This window comes from Lissotriton helveticus, chromosome 3_1 (assembly GCF_964261635.1).
Source record: "Lissotriton helveticus chromosome 3_1, aLisHel1.1, whole genome shotgun sequence".
Taxonomy (NCBI): Eukaryota; Metazoa; Chordata; class Amphibia; order Caudata; family Salamandridae; genus Lissotriton; species Lissotriton helveticus.
Genome location: NC_136061.1, coordinates 1,184,347,595 through 1,184,364,871, shown reverse-complemented (window position 1 = coordinate 1,184,364,871; position 17,277 = coordinate 1,184,347,595). Strand labels below are relative to the sequence as shown.

General features: G+C 45.5%; 1 protein-coding gene across 1 annotated transcript in view; it reads right to left on the bottom strand.

Annotated features, from left to right (window-relative positions):
- The window catches only part of LOC144824222 (uncharacterized), a 652,050-nt gene that overhangs the window by 465,277 nt on the left and 169,496 nt on the right, over positions 1-17,277 (bottom strand). The window contains exon 13 of the mRNA XM_078683370.1: positions 9,726-9,890. Within this exon, the coding sequence (XP_078539496.1) occupies positions 9,726-9,890 (165 nt within the window). The remainder of the gene's footprint in view (positions 1-9,725; positions 9,891-17,277) is intronic.

Genomic DNA, 17,277 nt, shown 5'->3' with positions numbered 1-17,277 from the left:
ATAAGATTTACAGGCAGCCTCCACATGTCAGAGATTGTATCAGGACTGAGGTCCAGAATACGCTGAAATTGGGATTGATTGAAACCTCAGATAGCCCTTGGACTAGTCCAATGGCCCTGGTACCCAAATCTCATACCCAGGGGGGTAAGAGAGAAATTAGGTTTTGTGTGGACTACAGGGTACTCAATGCAGTCGCCAGGACTGATGCTCACCCTATTCCTAGGGCAGATGAACTTATTGACACTTTGGCCTTAGATAAGTTCTTGAGCACATTTGACCTCACTGCTGGATATTGGCAAATCAGACTAGCTGAGGATACCAAACCCAAAACAGCATTTTCAACCCCTAGTGGGCATTATCAAGTTATTGTCATGCTCTTTGATTTGAAAAATGCATCTGCCGCATTACAAAGGCTGGCAAATAAAGTCCTTACAGGCCTGGAAGCCTATAGTACAGCATATCTTGAAGATATAGCTGTCTTTAGCTCCACCTGCAAGGATCACCTCGTCCACCTGAAGAATGTTTTGGAGGCTCTGCAGAAAGCAGGTCTCACTATCAAGGCCACCAAGTGCCAGGTAGGGCAGAGTAAGGTTGTGTACCTGGGCCACCTTGTGGGTGGAGGCCAGGTTCAACCATTGCAGAGCAAAATCCAGGCCATCATGGACTGGGATACTCCCACTACCCAGACTCAGGTCGGAGCTTTCTTGGGCCTGACTGGGTACTACAGAAGATTTGTGAAAGGATATGGGTCTATAGTGACTCCTTTGAATGATCTTACTTCAAAAAGAATGCCCAGTGCGAGAGTTTCTATTGGCACCCCGAACCCGCACACTCTCTCTCACTGTCATTCGTACTCAAACACAGTGCTCCATTACACAATCATAACTGCAAAATGTCGCACACACATACAATGCAGTTATATTGAAACATCATTTGCTACTTTTATAGCTGTATAGAAATGCATGTTACACATTCAGCCATACACACAATTTGCCAATAAGCACAAAGGGCACCACACATATTCTCGGTGGGATCAATTGGAGTTTGGCGAAGCTAAGGAGCGATATAGCTAAGGGCTCAGAGGACTGCTTCAAGAAGAGCATACTTTGTCAATGGAACTCAGAGACATCTTAAAGCAGTCTTTGAAAATGAAGGAACTTCAGACAGGCGGTACAGGTTGAGAAATAGAGCCAGAGCACGCTCCGTCCCAGAACAAAACACATTGTAGGAACCATAACCACTGCACATGCGCTCTCAAATCACTCTTATAGTGCACATGCCACCGCAGGGAGCTCGTCCCACAGAGCGCGCCCGCCCGAATTTCCGTTAATCAATCGGAGGTAGGCAAGGCTGAGGAGCGATGAAATGCTCTGTTGATTATAAAACGTCACCGGCCATTCCCCCACAAAGCAATGGTGTGAATGCTGGGGCAACTACATAAAACGTTGTTTTTTTTCTACTGGTAATATGGCCCGTGGCAGGAGCAGAATGCTGGTGTTGAAAAATACGTGCTGGTGGTTGGCACAAATTAAGCACTGCACCCCCCCAACGGACACAGGAGATTTTGTTTATGCAATCTGAAAGCACATTCCATTCCGATTCACAATGGTGCATGCTTTGGGTGTACACGTGCAAATGGTGACCCCCCCAAACCCGGCCGCCGATTCCTCCCGCACCGCCTTAATGCCGGCACTGTTTACAGCAAAAGTATTACTTCCTTTTTAGATCCATTTCAAAGGAATGCATGAAGCAAAGGAAAGGAAAGAGAGGGAAAGCAGTTCTTGGAGTCACAGTTTTCAGCAAGTGAAGAGCTAGACAGGAAAGGAAACAGAAGAGGTTATGCTTACTTCAAGCTGTGGGAGCAGCCAGGCCCGTACCCTCTATCTTACCCATCAGCAGCAGTTTTCCCGCTCATCAAGCAGAGCCGTCATTGCAAGCGCTTTCTCGCACTATTGACGACCCTGCAGAAAAACACCACTGTGGGGGCTGTAAAAAATGACAAAGTAGTTATTGTAAGGCGCATCCTCGCGCGCCTTAAAGTAACTACTTGTATCATTTTGTGTGAGCCTGCTGCTTCATAGTTGAAGGTGGGGGCTGACTTGGGGAGGGTGGGAGAGGAAAGTTATGGCGTGCCTTAGTTTGCCTGAGAAAAAGAAAATGCAGCTGAATTGAATTGAGTGCACCGTCACCACCTGTTCGGCCCGCAACCGATGGACCAGCAATCTCCCCTTACCCCCCCTGCGGATGCCCATGTGTGTGGGTGATTACTGGAGCCACCTCCTGGGGCCCTGTGAATGATGGTAGCTGTAGTCCAAATCACCCCAAAGAGCCTTGAAGCGTCCCGCGCAGCTGGTTAGTGAAGTGTGCTATATAGCGCAACATCGAGCAGCATGTGTGGGTGATTATATGAGCCACCTCCTGGGGCCCTGTGAATGATGGTAGCTGTATTTCAGATCACTCCAAAGAGCCCTGATGTATCCCACGCTGCGGGTCAGTGAAGTGCACTATATAAAGTGACAGCCAGCAGCAAGTGTGGGTGATTACAGGAGCCACTTCCTAATCCCAATGACCAACATTTAGCCACTGGATTAGCCTCGAACCTTGGGTTCAGAGTAGCATGCCACTCGCCATAAAGGGCTTCAACGCCTCATCAGGGGCACTAAGCACTATATAAATGCAATTACAATTATAATGAAAATTAAGTCTGCCAAGCTTGCGAGTTTTGCAAAAAGTTGACAGACTCTATTGCCAGGAGATATTCCTGCAAAACAACATTATTACAACAGAATTCTCATGATAAAAGTGGATTTCTGAGGTTGTTTTTCACAAACCCTATTTTTGTGTTTTTTTAACTCCTCAAATTTGTTTTTAACTACAAAAATTTCATAATGTTCATGAAGTTTACAAGCGTTTATAACAAAACACGTTCAACATTTGTGGAAGAAAACATGTGGGACTTTGCACACCCCTCCTAAATACACTGTTGCCCACTAATAGCTAGACCCTCCTAGAGAGGAGGAGAGTGGCTGTTTGGGTGTCCTGGCCCTGAATAGACTCATACAGACCTATCCAGTTAGGACTCCTAGCTGAAGAGCAATTAAAGAGTACTAGAACTTTCAACATAGAGTTGTCAGGCTAGTGGTTGGGGGCAATAATCCATTGTAGAAGGAATTCTTCTGGATTTGTATTGTCTTTGGTCAAAACCGATTACAGTTTACATGCCTGCAACTCTCAAGTCAAGTCAAGTCAAGTTTAAATTTGTATAGCGCACTACTCACCCAGAGGGTCTCAAGGCGCTTGAGGGAGGGGGGGAGCTTTATTTATCAAATATCCAAGTTTTAAGTGGTTCTGTGTGAGGCGGAGGTGGGTGGGGAGGGAATTCCAGGTCTTGGCTGCTGAGTAGGAGAAGGATCTTCCTCCCATGGTGGATCTCTGGATGCGTGGAATTGTGGCGAGGGCCTGATTGGACGATCGAAGTTGGCGGGTGGGGGTGTAGAAGGACAGGCGCGTGTTGAGGTATTCGGGTCCAAGGTCGTAGAGGGCTTTGTGTGCGTGGGTGAGGAGACGGAACGTAATTTTCTTGTCGACGGGGAGCCAGTGGAGGTCTTTCAGGTGACCGGAAATGTGAGCTTGGCGGGGGATGTCTAGGATGAGTCTGGCTGAGGCGTTTTGGATACGTTGTAGTTTTTTCTGTAGTTTGGCTGTTGTTCCGGGGTAAGGGGGGTTTCCGTAGTCAAGTCGGCTGGTGACCAGTGCATGGGTGACCGTCTTTCTTGTTTCGGTGGGGATCCAGCGGAAGATTTTATTGAGCATACGTAGGATGTTGAATCAAGATGATGAGACGGCGTTGACTTGTCTGGTCATCGAGAGGGAGGAGTCCAGGATGAAGCACAGGTTGCGTGTGTGGTCCGTTGGTCTTGGTGCGGTTCCCAGGGCCGGTGGCCACCAAGAGTCGTCCCAGGCGGAGGGGGATGAACCCAAGATGAGGACTTCCGTTTTGTCCGAGTTTAGTTTTAAACGGCTGTTCTTCATCCACTCGGCTACTTCTTTCATCCCTTCGTGTAGGTTGGTTTTGGCGGTGTTTGGGTCTTTGGTTAGGGATAGGATTAGCTTGGTGTCATCTGCGTAGGAGATAATGTTGAGGTTGTGTTGGCGCCCAATGGATGCGAGGGGACTCATGTATACGTTAAAGAGGGTGGGGCTGAGAGAAGACCTTGGGGTACGCCGCAGATGACATCGGTGGCTTCTGATCTATAAGGGGGAAGGTGGACTCTCTGGGATCTTCCGGCGAGGAACGAGATTATCCAGTCCAATGCTTTTCCTTGTATTCCGACGTTGCTGAGGCGTTGTATAAGGGTGTTATGACAGACTGTGTCGAAGGTAGCGGAGAGGTCAAGTAGGATGAGGGCAGCTGTTTCTCCATTGTCCAGTAGTGTTCGAATGCCGTCTGTTGCTGCGATGAGGGCGGTCTCGGTACTGTGTTTGGCTCGGAAGCCGGACTGTGAAGGGTCAAGGGATTTGTTGGATTCGAGGAAGGCGGCGAGTTGACTGTTGATGGCTTTCTCAATGACTTTGGCAGGGAATGGGAAGAGCGAAATGGGGCGGTAGTTCTTACGTTCCGTGGGGTCTGCTGTAGGTTTCTTCAAGAGGGCGCTGAGTTCGGCGTGTTTCCAGCTTTCCGGGAAGGTGGCGGAGTTGAGGGAGCAGTTGATGACGTCTCGGAGATGGGGTGCGATAATGGGGTCTGCTTTGTTGAAAATGTGGTGGGGACAAGGGTCGGTTGGCAATCCCGAGTGAATGGTGTTCATCAGGCGGATGGTGTCTTCAGTGGTGATTGGGTTCCAGGCATAAAGGATGTTGGAGGGGGTTGTTTGTTCGGCGGTAGGTGGGGTGGATTGGTCTCCAAAGCTGTTGTGTATGTCTGCGATTTTGTTGTGGAAGAACGAGGCTAGAGAGTCGCAGAGGTCTTGGGATGGAGTGATGTCGTTGGTGCCGGCGGTGGGGTTGGTAAACTCTCTGACGATGTTGAAAAGTTCCTTGCTGTTGTGGGCGTTGTTGTCGAGCCAATCCTTGAATGCTGATTTCTTGGTGGATCGGATCAGTTGGTGGTGTTTGCGGGTGGCGTTCTTGAAGGTGGTCAGGTTGTCAGTGGTTGGGTTTTTTCGCCAGGCTTTCTCGAGGGTGCGACAGATCTTCTTGGATTTCTTAAGGTCATCATTAAACCAGGGGGCTTTATTGCTGCCTCGCTTGACTTGAAGGTATTTCAAGGGTGCTAATTCGTTAGCGCTGTGGGTGATCCATTGTGTGAGGTTGGTGGCTGCTTGGTTTGGGTCCGTTGATTTTGCAGGAGGGTTTTGGTGAAGTGATGTGAATAGCTGGTCGGTGGTAATTTTATTCCAGTTTCTCCGGGGAATTGGTTGTGGGTGGTTGTGGGTCGTAGTCTTTTTGTAGTTGAAGTGAACGCAGCTGTGGTCCGTCCAATGGAGGGCTGAGGTGTGATTGAAGGAGATGTGCTTGCTGGAAGTGAAGATTGGGTCGAGCGTGTGTCCGGCATAGTGGGTGGGGGTGTCAACAAGTTGTTTGAGTCCGAGATTGGCGAGGTTGTCCAAAAGGGTGGTGGTGTTGCTGTCGTTGTTCTTTTCCAGGTGGAAGTTGAGGTCTCCCAGTAGAATGTAGTCCTCGGAGGGGAGGGCGTGAGGGGTGATGAAGTCAGTGATGTCTTCACTGAATTGTGTGCGGGGTCCGGGTGGTCTATAGATGAGAGTGCCTCTGAGTGTGGTCTTGGGGTCGGTGTGAATCTGGAAGTGAAGGTGTTCGGCGGTTGTGAGGTTGTCATCGGAACTGGTCGTGATGCGGACGGTGTTCTTATGAACGATGGCGATTCCTCCTCCTGTTTGGTTGATGCGACCCTTTCGGATGATCTTGTAGCCGTCCGGGATGGCTATGGCTATGTCGGGCGCTGATGAGGCGTTCATCCAGGTTTCCGTGAGAAAGGCGATGTCCGGCGATGTGGTGTCGAGCAGGTTCCAGATTTCAATGGCGTGTCTGTGGACCGAGCGGGTGTTGAGTAGGATGCACTTCAGGTGGTTAGTGTCGGAGCTCTGTTTGGAGTATGTGGATTTGGTGTGGGTCCTGATGCAGTCGAACTTGCAGGAATGGCAGGTGAACGGTCCATGGGTGTGTCCTGGGGCAGCTTGGTAGCATTCGGGGAGACGGCCGGAGTTGAGTGCAGAGAGGGTAGCGGAGTCGTACGTGATGCGGGTGGAGGGAAGTTTGCGGGGGCCAGGGGGTCTGGCGCTGGGCGCGGTCCAGGCACGGACAGGCGTAGACAGGCTTACCTTTGGCGCGCCTTCGGTGCGCATGGGGCGCGTTCGCTGCGCGTGAACGCTGCGCGCAAAAGCATCTGTCATATGTGGATAGTGGGGGGGGCGGGGGCGAGGGAGGAGCAGCTGGGAGGCGGGGAGGAGAGACGGGCCAGGAGTCAACAACAAAATGGCAGCACAAACAAAAAGCGAAACAGGGGCACCACCGGAGTAAAGTTATGATCAGGGCAGTGGAAGCGTTACAATGAGGCACGAATAATATTGCAGGCGATGCGAGCAGTGCAACAATGACAATCAATCCAGAGGGCAACAGGCACAATCCCTAATTAGCAGCAGGCGCTATGATACAAACAGGCACAATCAGTAATTAGCAGCAAGCGCTACGATGCCAGGCGCTACGATAATAGTAAAGGCAATGCGAGCTCAAATGAAAATTGCAATTTAGCAGCAAGCGTTACGATACCAGCGCTACAGAGTCAGGATGGTCAGGGAGCGTGGGGAGCGACCGCTTCGAAGCAATCTAAGACGGTCTTATGCAACACAACTAGATTGAGTATCATCACAAGTACAGCAACTGTAAAATTGGTTGTAGATTGGACGGAAATATTGCAGATGAGAAATGTGCATAGTAAACCCAGTTTAGACCGGTTGCTGGGTGAACTGCGGGGAGCAATAGGTAGGAGTGACAAGCTGGATATGATGGCTGCAACTTCCTTGTCCAGCTCATTACTAAGCAGACATGAGAAGACGTCATTGCTGAGTTTAACAGCACAAAGGTTGGCAGAGGCGCCCTGAACCCTTAGGGTGCATGCTGCGGTTGGGACTAGAGGAACCCTGGGTGCCAGATACAGCAGCAATTCTATTCTTCACAAAGGAGTATGTGTGACCACTCCAAAATCTACCTGGAAAGGCAGAGATTTTTGAAATGTCTTAGTGACCCCTTGGAAACTGACCCAGCACCAAGAACTGTGTAGCAGTAACAGAGAATTTAAAGCTGGATAGTACATATGCATTATTGTTGTGACACCTCACTTAAAAATGGTGCTACAGAGAACTGTGTGATTCAACTTAATTGAGTGAGAGCAAGCCTGTGTCCCTGCGCAGGTATGTGCATTAAACTAAACAGAGTTCCTTGTGTGTGACATTTATCATCTTGCGGGTACTCTGAAAGATTGGCCCGTAAAGCGAGGCCCACCCATTGGAGCAGCTGGTAGGACTATGGAACAGCGATTGGTGGAAAAGCACTGAATGTGGGAGTTTTTGACAGGACACAGACAAAATATTATGGTGCAACCAAAGAGCACTAAAATTGGTGGTGGCACACATCGCCACTGTAGGCATAGAAGACTGCTTTAATCATATGGAAAAAAAGGAACAGATAGTAAATGTTTGATAAAATCCTACATGGAACCACGGACCTCAAGATCATCCTGGAACCAAAACAAAAAACTGAAGGGGGCTCTCATCACAACAATATCAGGATAGCGGGCCTGCCAGAATGAGAGAAGGTCTGAGTATGGATTTGTTCCTTGAGCAGTGATTAGCAAAAGCAACACTACAGTAGTAGATAGCAAAATGTTTTTTGGTAGAAAGAGCATACAGGGTTCCCGCTGAGCTTGTTGCTGAGCCCCAGAGTGTTGATTGTGACTGTGAGAGCACTTTATTGTCGTTAAGGAGACCATAATTTTCATGACTCATGAAACAAAGGGTCGTGTTTCGTTGAAAACCACAAGGAAAACATATTGCCTGGCTGCACAAGTGATGCTCAAGAAAGAAGGGAGTCTTACCTCGATGTTATAAAACAACTATGTTTGATGGATCTAAGATAGCCACTCATCTATTCTGCTAACCTTAGAGTCTTTGTTGAGAGCAAAGCTCATTTCTTTCTTTGACTGTCAGAAGTTTGTACAAGGCTGGGGACAAAAGGAAACACGATTGTGAAAGACAGACAGGACCCTGAGGATGATTTGGACAGTGCATTGAAAGAGAAAGCAATCTAATAAATGAGTGTGGCGCAAGGCCATCAAGGAACATGTCTCTTGGAAGAGAGCACTTGTGGTGGCAGAGTTGTTTCAACAAATTAGCCCTGTGGATGGGTCATCATGGACTGAACATGGTGCACTCGACACACAAGAAGACAACGGGCCTGATTCACAGAACTAACTTAAGGCAAAATCCTAAACTTACTACCATTTTGGTGTTCACAGAAGGCACATACTCATTTTGGTATTCACAGAAGGCACTTACTCATTGATGGTCATCAATGAGTAAGTGCCTTCTGTGAATACCTAAATGAGTATGTGCCTTCTGTGAATACAGAAATGGTAGCAAGTTTAGGATTTTGCCTTAAGTTAGTTCTGTGAATAGGGCCCTACAACAATGGAGACCCTGACTCAGTGACTGGGGATAGTCCAGATCTCACCCATGTTACTGCAGAAGTATTCATGCATGCAGCCCTGTAGGAGAATGGCTGGGTCACAAAGAATAGCTACTGATCAATATAATTTCCTGAAACAAATAAGGAATGGCTACACCCACTAAAAGTGCGGGCACACACATTGCACACCTAAAAGAGACACATTTAACAACCCACGAGCTGAGTACATTGGCCAAGAGATGGAGAGGTTAAATAGGAACACGGTATTCTGTTTATGCCAGGTAAGAGCTTATTTGGATCATCCCAGGGGTTTCCATTTACACCACAGCATGCCAGAATAGATCCAGAAGGGCACTGTGGTGGCCATGTGAATGCTGGACAGGAAATTGTTGTTTCTGGGGCTGTATGCGCCCTCAATGCAAATCAGGCACTGTTCCTGCACACTTTTGCTCCGTCCCTGCCACACAACACAGAGACTCCTTTTATTTTGGGGGAGATTTCAACTGTGTACACAACAAAGAGTTGGACAGGTCATCCCCTCCTTTATTTGGGGCACAATCAATTAAGGCAACACAACATCTCAGACAATGGGTTAATAATAATCACTTGAACGACATTTGGAGACTGATGCACCCAGAGACAAGTGACTCCTCATTCTATTCATGAGTTCATTGCTTATGCAGCAGAATAGATACCTCTTCTATAATTTTGAAGCTGGTGGAAACATAGTAGACATCAAGTATCTGAGACACTCTTTTATGGCCATACTCCCCTTAAAATGTCACATGTATGGGGCAGGGCACAGCTGATGATATCCACAAGGAGAGTCCCAACTGAGGTGACTCTAGATACAACATTTATAACTATCATAAGCGAGAGCATCAACCATTATTTCACTGAAAATGAGGGAAGAGCAACCGAAAATACAGTTAAATGAGTCTGTTTGTGTATTTTATGTACCATTGCAAACTCCATTCAGAATTCAGCATGTAATGTTATGGCATATGCTCATTAAATATACACACCTGTGGCATTGTTTAAAGTTCCCACTGGGCATGGCCGTGGTGATACAGTTCTTTCCGGGCAGTAGTGGCCGAAAGGACAAGGCCCATTGAGCGGGAACGTGTTCTTTGACTGCGGGATCGCATCTGTTGCTCCTCCTGCACAATAATACCCAGCCGCACAGGGACCTAGAAAGGAAAATTAGTCACGATCTCTTAGGAAATCACAAATACATTTGATAAAACTCCTTAGAATTATAGCACTTTTAATGTACAAAAGGAAGCTGGCCCAAGTACTTTGAAGACAGTAACAGGCCCAACAATGATCAAGGTCTCACAATTTTAAAAATCCCAGGAAATTCATACAGTCTACATTATAAGTAAAAGCCATCAATATAGCATGAGGGAATAACTGTAAAATCTCTTGAGCTCAAAGTTATAATTCTGATAAAAAGCAAAACATTTCCACCCCTTGGTCTCATACAGAGGCATGGGAAGAGGGGGGAAAGCTGGAGAGGCACCATCTGTGAAGGGTAATCCAAGATCCCGATTTGTGGAAGGCGTCAGCCAACTTTAAGGTGCACAGACTGCATATGCAACATCAGGACAATTCCCGGATGTATAGATTTTGGCTCTGACAAAAGTGGAGAGATATGGTTTCTCATGATGGTGTTTGAAGACAACTATTCCAAAATTTGGCAGCTCCAAAAAAGTCTTAACATTTGCAATGTTTTTCCCACTCTGTTGTTAGCTATATACCTTTGCCCAAAAAAACCCCAAAGGTGTGAGCGACAAAGTTATTGGGGAATTCTACTACCCAAAACCCCACATTATTTTCTAATGACATTTTTACAGAAAATAAAGAAATAAAAAAAAAATGTGGAAATTAACACTTCTTCTTTCTGTACTCTTGTGTCTTCTCTCTGAACAAAGCGTCAAGAGAAACAGAACGAAACATGAAAACGTTTGAAGGTAATAGAATTCCATGAATGGTACAGCAGAGCTCTGTGAATTCCAAAACAAAAGGAAATCCCCACAGATCATAGGCTTTCATTTAGACCGGCTGGGATATCATATTCCATTGTGAGTCGATCCCTGACAAACTGTTCGCTATCACCATATCACACAAAACACAGAGTGGAACGGGTCACTTAATGCCCACAAAGCACTCTTTTCAATCTCTATCATAAAATCTACATGAAAATATTATTGCATCATCTTAAAATATGGAATGAAGAGGGGAATCGGATTCCAATAAAGCCGGGTAGTGTTTAAAGAAGGGCCGTCCACAATAGATCATTACTTTAGCCTCTGGGCGATGGTTTGTAAATCAATTGAACTAGGGAGTTAGGGGGCAGTGGCCGCTTTATACTTGCTTTGTTGATTGTTTGTCTGCATTTGACTTGGTAAACTGAAAAGTTGTGGTAAAAATTAAAAACGACTGGAGGTATTTTGGCAATTTGGAGAGAGTGCTGCACAAATATTTGGGGCAGAGTAATAGTGGACCAAGGGGGAGCCTCTCAAGTAAATACTGAGAATGGTGTGCACCAGGGGTATGTTGCCTCAACACTTATTGCATTGTATCGAGCTGATCCGCCTAAAATATTACAGGCTATACATTCTTTTTCACTCAAAATTAGGGGGCTATATTATCCAGTGCTTTCTTTATTAGATAATTTAATAGTCTTAGACAGATTTCCCATTGGCTTTAAAGGAAATTAGCAGAATTTATATTTATTACAGAAGTAATGATTTAGTAATACATTTTGATAAGACTAAAATATGACATTTGACAAAAAGTAAATGGGGTGTCAATCAATCAATCAAACATTTGTAGGGCGCACTACTCACCTGTGAGGGTCTCAAGGCGCTGGTGGGGAGGGGGATGCTACTGTGTGGGTGGACGATTGGAAATACTCCAGTTGAGAAAGTAGTAGCATATAAGTTCCCATATCATCGCTCTGATCACTGACTCTTTTTCAATCTGTTGCTTGCATTAACTCTGTGCCATATAACTGCTTGCACCAGCACCCAGTCCCCTTCTTTCATGTCTGATGATTGGGCTCTTCTTCGTCAGTCCTCTTCTTCTTCGCTTCTTGATCCTTCTTGTCGATGTGTCATCACGGACAGTTGGCAAGGTGTTGTGTGAAGCCCAGCTCAGTATCTGAGATCAAACTTCTCATCCCAGCATCACTGCAGCTGGAGAGCGGCATGTGGTACTGTGCTGCATGTTTCTGTATGAGTCATGGTGAGGGATATGTGGATGGGATTGTGATTCAATTCATTTTGTTGAAGTGCTTGCTTTATGGTTGAAATGAACTGCAAAACCATTCAATTGGCTTGTGTCCACAGGGGTGTAATTCTCTTGTGCTTGAAACCAATGATGTGTGGTGAATTCCATTATTCTTGGCTGTTGAATGGTGGGCCATTGTCCATGTTGAGGACTTAAGGTATTCAAAAGAAACACAATTGATGGACGGAATGCAGAACAAATCAAAACATTCATCCCCAGTTCAGTGATCTGGCTTAAATCCATCATTCTTTTGCTCACCATGCCACCTCAGTTTAGACCTGTCCATATGCAAATCAGTCTTGACACTGAGCCTCATGGGAACAGTCCAGCCCGAACTGCCAAGCCTTGTCCTCCCTGGACCAGAAACAAGTATCCTAGGACCTGTTTCGAGTTTTGTTCCTCATCAGCCAGGATAGCTTGAAACCAGTGGCACAGTGAGTCAGTGACCCACATCTGGGCATACCCGGCGCACTTAGAGCGAGAAAGCAAAAGGCACACAATTGATGGACGGAATGCAGAACAAATCAAAACATTCACCCTGTCAAGTGAACTGGGTTAAATCCATCATTCATTTGCTCACCATGCCACTCCAGTTTAGACCTGGCCATATGCAAATACGTCTTGACCCTGTGCCACATGAGAACAGTCCATCCCGACCTGTCAAGCCAGGTGCTCTCTGGACCAGAAACAAGCATCCTAGGACAGGTTTCCGGGTTTCACCCCTCATCAGCCAAGATAGCTTGAATCCAGTGTCACAGTGAACCCGGGACCGACATCTGGGCATACCCGGCGCACTTAGGGCTGGGTATGTTTATCAATTTTGCATTTGTGACCCTGAGTGGGGCGGGTATACCCAGACTTGGGTCCCCTGCTCTCCATGCCACTGGTGTCAAGCTATCCTGGCTGATGAGGGATGAAACACCAGAACCGGTCCTAGGATGCTTGTTCCCAGTCCAGGGAGGACCTGGCTTGGCAATTCGGGCTGGACTGCTCCCATTGGGCGCAGGGTCAAGACTGAGTTGCATAAGGCTGGGTTCAAACTGGAATGGCATTGGGAGCAAAAAATTTGACTGATTTAGGCCCAGATATCTGTACTGGGGTGAATGTATGACATTGTTCTGCATTCTGTCCATCAATTGTTCTTTTTGACTGAAGGTATTCCCCACACTGGAAATATGCTATCCAGCACCGGTATGACAACTTTCATGCTAAAGGAGGTCGGTAATTTTACCAGTAGAAATTGAAAGTATGCATCCATGGCTAGGAGCATATACTTAACTGACAGCAGTTGCTTTTGCCGTCAATACGAGTGGTCTGCAAAAAGCTCAGATTTTCTCCAACCTCAGAGAGGGGAGTAGCAGTAACTCTGATGGTGGGGAAAATCTGAGTCATTACAAGAGGAACCCTGCAGGACCCTTAGAACTGAGAAATTGCTGGGGTAATCAGCAATTCGGAGTCCATAAAGACCACTGACCTCATAATTTCGATGAGGCTGGTAACTGCTATTACCAACACCATTATTATTAAGAGGCCACTGGTAATGAGGGCCTGTATGTTTCTGGTCCATCCCTCTCTTCTGTTGTGCTAGTATGGCTATTAGTCCTACTGAGCTGGCTTCCATCGTAAGTTCTTTTTTGAGGTGGCATCAAAATAGGAAATGTTGGTGTTGCTGACAACTTTTTGGATGGTTTGAAATGATGCTGCACAGACCTGAGGCCTCTTGGATGGATGAACTTGCTCTGTGAGTGCTGTCAGTGGATTGCTGATGGTTACATAGTGTTTGAGGTATTGCAAGCAGTAGCTGGCCATTTCTAAAAATGACTATATGTTGCTAACATCCTCGAATGCTATTGCTTCATAACGTACTCTAATTTTGCCCTTAAGTGTGCAAATCTCTGTGTTTGAAAAGAAGTGCCTGAGAATGCCATGGGGACTGGGGTCATTTGTCTCTGATGTCCCAGGGGCACTCCTACTATCGCAATGAATACTGGGCCAGGAACAAAGCATTCAGCACTTGACTCTCATTGGTAGCAATGGTGTGCAGCCACAGGCTTCTCAGGAAGGGTAGTGTGGGGAAACAATAGGCTCAGCACTCAACTGACACCCAACAGTGGAATAACCTGATTATCCAACCCAGTGTTATCTTTGTAAAACAGAAGTACTTTAATACACAGTAAAACTCAATACTTCAAACTACACAAAACACACACTGGCCCACGTATGTAAAGTTTTGCTGCAACAGATGCAGCTGACTCCATGTTCTGTTATTCTGTGAGCATATATATATATGCCGATTAACATGACAACCAAAAAGGGACCCCACAAAACATATAGTTCAAGACATGGCCCTTAATGGAACCAACGGGTACACAATCAAATGGGCGGGGGTGGACACAGCCATGTTAACAAGAACACTATTAAGTAACCATAAAGATGAATTTGCAACCTGCCTGGACCATAATGCTGCAGGTTCTGACATTCTCAATTAATTCCAGGACATAACGAGGGCCATAAGGAAGAATCAACTGAGAGTAAATAAAACACAAAATTACACCAACAAAGGCTGGTTTGATACTAACTGTACCAAGGCCCTTACAGCTTTAAAAACTGCCCTGCACAGACAGCCTAGAGATCCGGCAGAGGTGAAAAGGGAAAGGCTTGTATATAGAACTATGATTAGAGATCGTACGGTGCAGATAAAAAAAGAATTATGGCAGGCACTCCATAAAGCATCTGAACTAAATGACAGTAAAGGTTTTTCGAAGGCTGTAAACGCCCCATTCCTGGCACCGAGGGGTGGCCCATCAATTGAATGAACAATTGGGGAGGTTCAGTGTGTAACACACTTCTGTGAACTATATAGTCATAATACTAACACAGGCCAGGGTACGGATATCACGACAAGCAATGTGGATGAGGTGTTACTGCCTATTAACTTGATTGTGGAGGGAAAGGCCCCTGGCCCTGACTCTATTCCCATAGATCTATACAAGGGCACACCCCTGTTATGGGGCCCCCTATTAATCTCTGTCATAAGGGCATGCTGCAAACAGGGATTAATCTCTACCTGGGTCGAGTCCATATTAGTACCTATCTTCAAGAAAGGAGACCGCAACGATCCAGCCTGTTGTAGGCCTATCTTGTTGCTGGACTCTCTCACGAAGGTGGTTGGACGGATTGTCTTAAATAGAATGCAGACATGGGCTGAAACCAGGGGCGTGATCTCAGAACTCCAATATGGATTTCGACAAGGTCTTGGAACAGTAGAGCAGGGCCTAAACCTGAGTTTGATCTGGGGGAAGTATATATATGCCAAACAGAGAAACCTTTTCTTATGCTTTGTTGATTTAAGTTCAGCGTTTGGTTGTGTTAATCAAGGAAAGCTATGGAGCACATTAGAGAGCTTGGGCGTTAAAGTTCCGCTTAGTAACTTTTTAAGACAAACATATCAAGGCTCACAGGCCAGCGTCCACTATGGCAGGGCAGGTGAATGCACCCCAAATTTATCAGTAAGGAAATAGGTCAGGCAGGGGTGTGTGTTAGCCCCCTTCCTCTTTACATTGTACATAAATCGTCTGGGTGAAATATTGTCACAGGATTGTCAAGATGTCCCTCGCATAGGTAAACACACAATTGGATCTTTAATGTCTGCAGACAATGCAGTTCTTTTATGTCGTACACAGGTAGGGCTGCAGAAAACTGTTACAAGGTTTGTAACCTATATGTCCAGTGTGGACCTTAAATTAAACATTTCGAAAACATACGTTATGAAGAGCTGTAAACCTAGAGTTAAGTGTCGCGACATCGTTATTGAGGATAAGAAACTTGAATTTACCAACATTTTATCCTATTTGGGAATTGTTTTTTAACACAGGGGTTCATGGGCAAATACAATTACCATGAGAAAATTAATATTTGCAAAAGCTACAGGTGCGCTTGTCAATGTTGCTAAAAAGTTGGGACAGCGCCCCATATACAAATTGATAAAAATTTACAAATCAAAATGTATTTCTACGGCAATCTACGGAGCTGGTATATGGGGATTTGCCAACGTGGGCTCACTTCAAATCATAGAGAACAAGTTCTTAAGATACCTGCTGGCAGCCCCAAACAGTACGGCGATGCAGAGTTGGGAATGCCTTATCTGTCAGACCTGATCAAAATGTAACCTGTACCATTGTGGTATAAAATATGGACCACTACAGTCACCAGCCTTAATTGGGATATAATCAACGATTGCCTTAATGTGCAGCGGGCAAATCACAACCCTTGGCTGAATTATGTCAAAGATTTTGTGGCCAAGCTCGGCTGCCCGGAATATTTCAGCAATCCCGAGTGCATGGGCTCCAGTACTAGGAAAGACCTAGAGACCGCTTGTGCGAAGCTCTTGGAAACTGTCGGATTTCAAAGTAATAATAACAAACTTTCCGTCATAGTAAACCAACTGCTTCTGACGCAAATAAAGATACAGCCATACCTAACGTATACACAATGGAGGTATGAAAGGATGTTACTGACACGATTTAGACTGGCCAATTTTCATACCATGTTTACATTCCCAACTATGAACGACTGGTCATGCCCAATGGGCTTATGCCCATTTGATGATCTATCTGCCCAGACCACCATTCACATAATTTGTTTTGTATATTTTTCTCCTTATTAAGGAAAAGGTGGATCCTGACGATTTTGAAAGTGCTAGGCCTTAGACAATGCCAATCCGCCTTCTGTAAATTCCAACTCTTAGATGATGAAAGATTCATCGGCCACATAGACAAGTTCTTGAAAGGAGTTCTCCGTAGTAGAAAAACTATGTAAAGATATATGAATCCCTGGGTGTCTTTTAAGTGCACTGGCTAATATCCTAAGTATTTTGGCAGAAGTCATTATTAAAATGTAAAGTAGGAAAAATGAATTATATCCTTTTTTATAAATTATTGTATATTTTAATATATTTTTTATGTTTTATAATGTCTTGTGCTTTTATGATTGAAATGTGTTAATCGAATAAAGCTTTTTGAATTTGAATTATATACATACATATACATATATATATATATATATATATATATATATATATATATAAGTACTGTGTTGTACACAAATTGTGCATATCTGAGTGAATCAGCATGAAGGAGGTCTGCAGGTACAATTTTGGAAACCCATGGCATGTACATGTGCAAAAGATGGAGGTGAGATTACTTTTCCAGATAGCAGAAGTGTATTGCTGACGTTCATGAGACTAGAGTGAGGGGACCTAGACACCAAAGTGGGGTAAAAGGA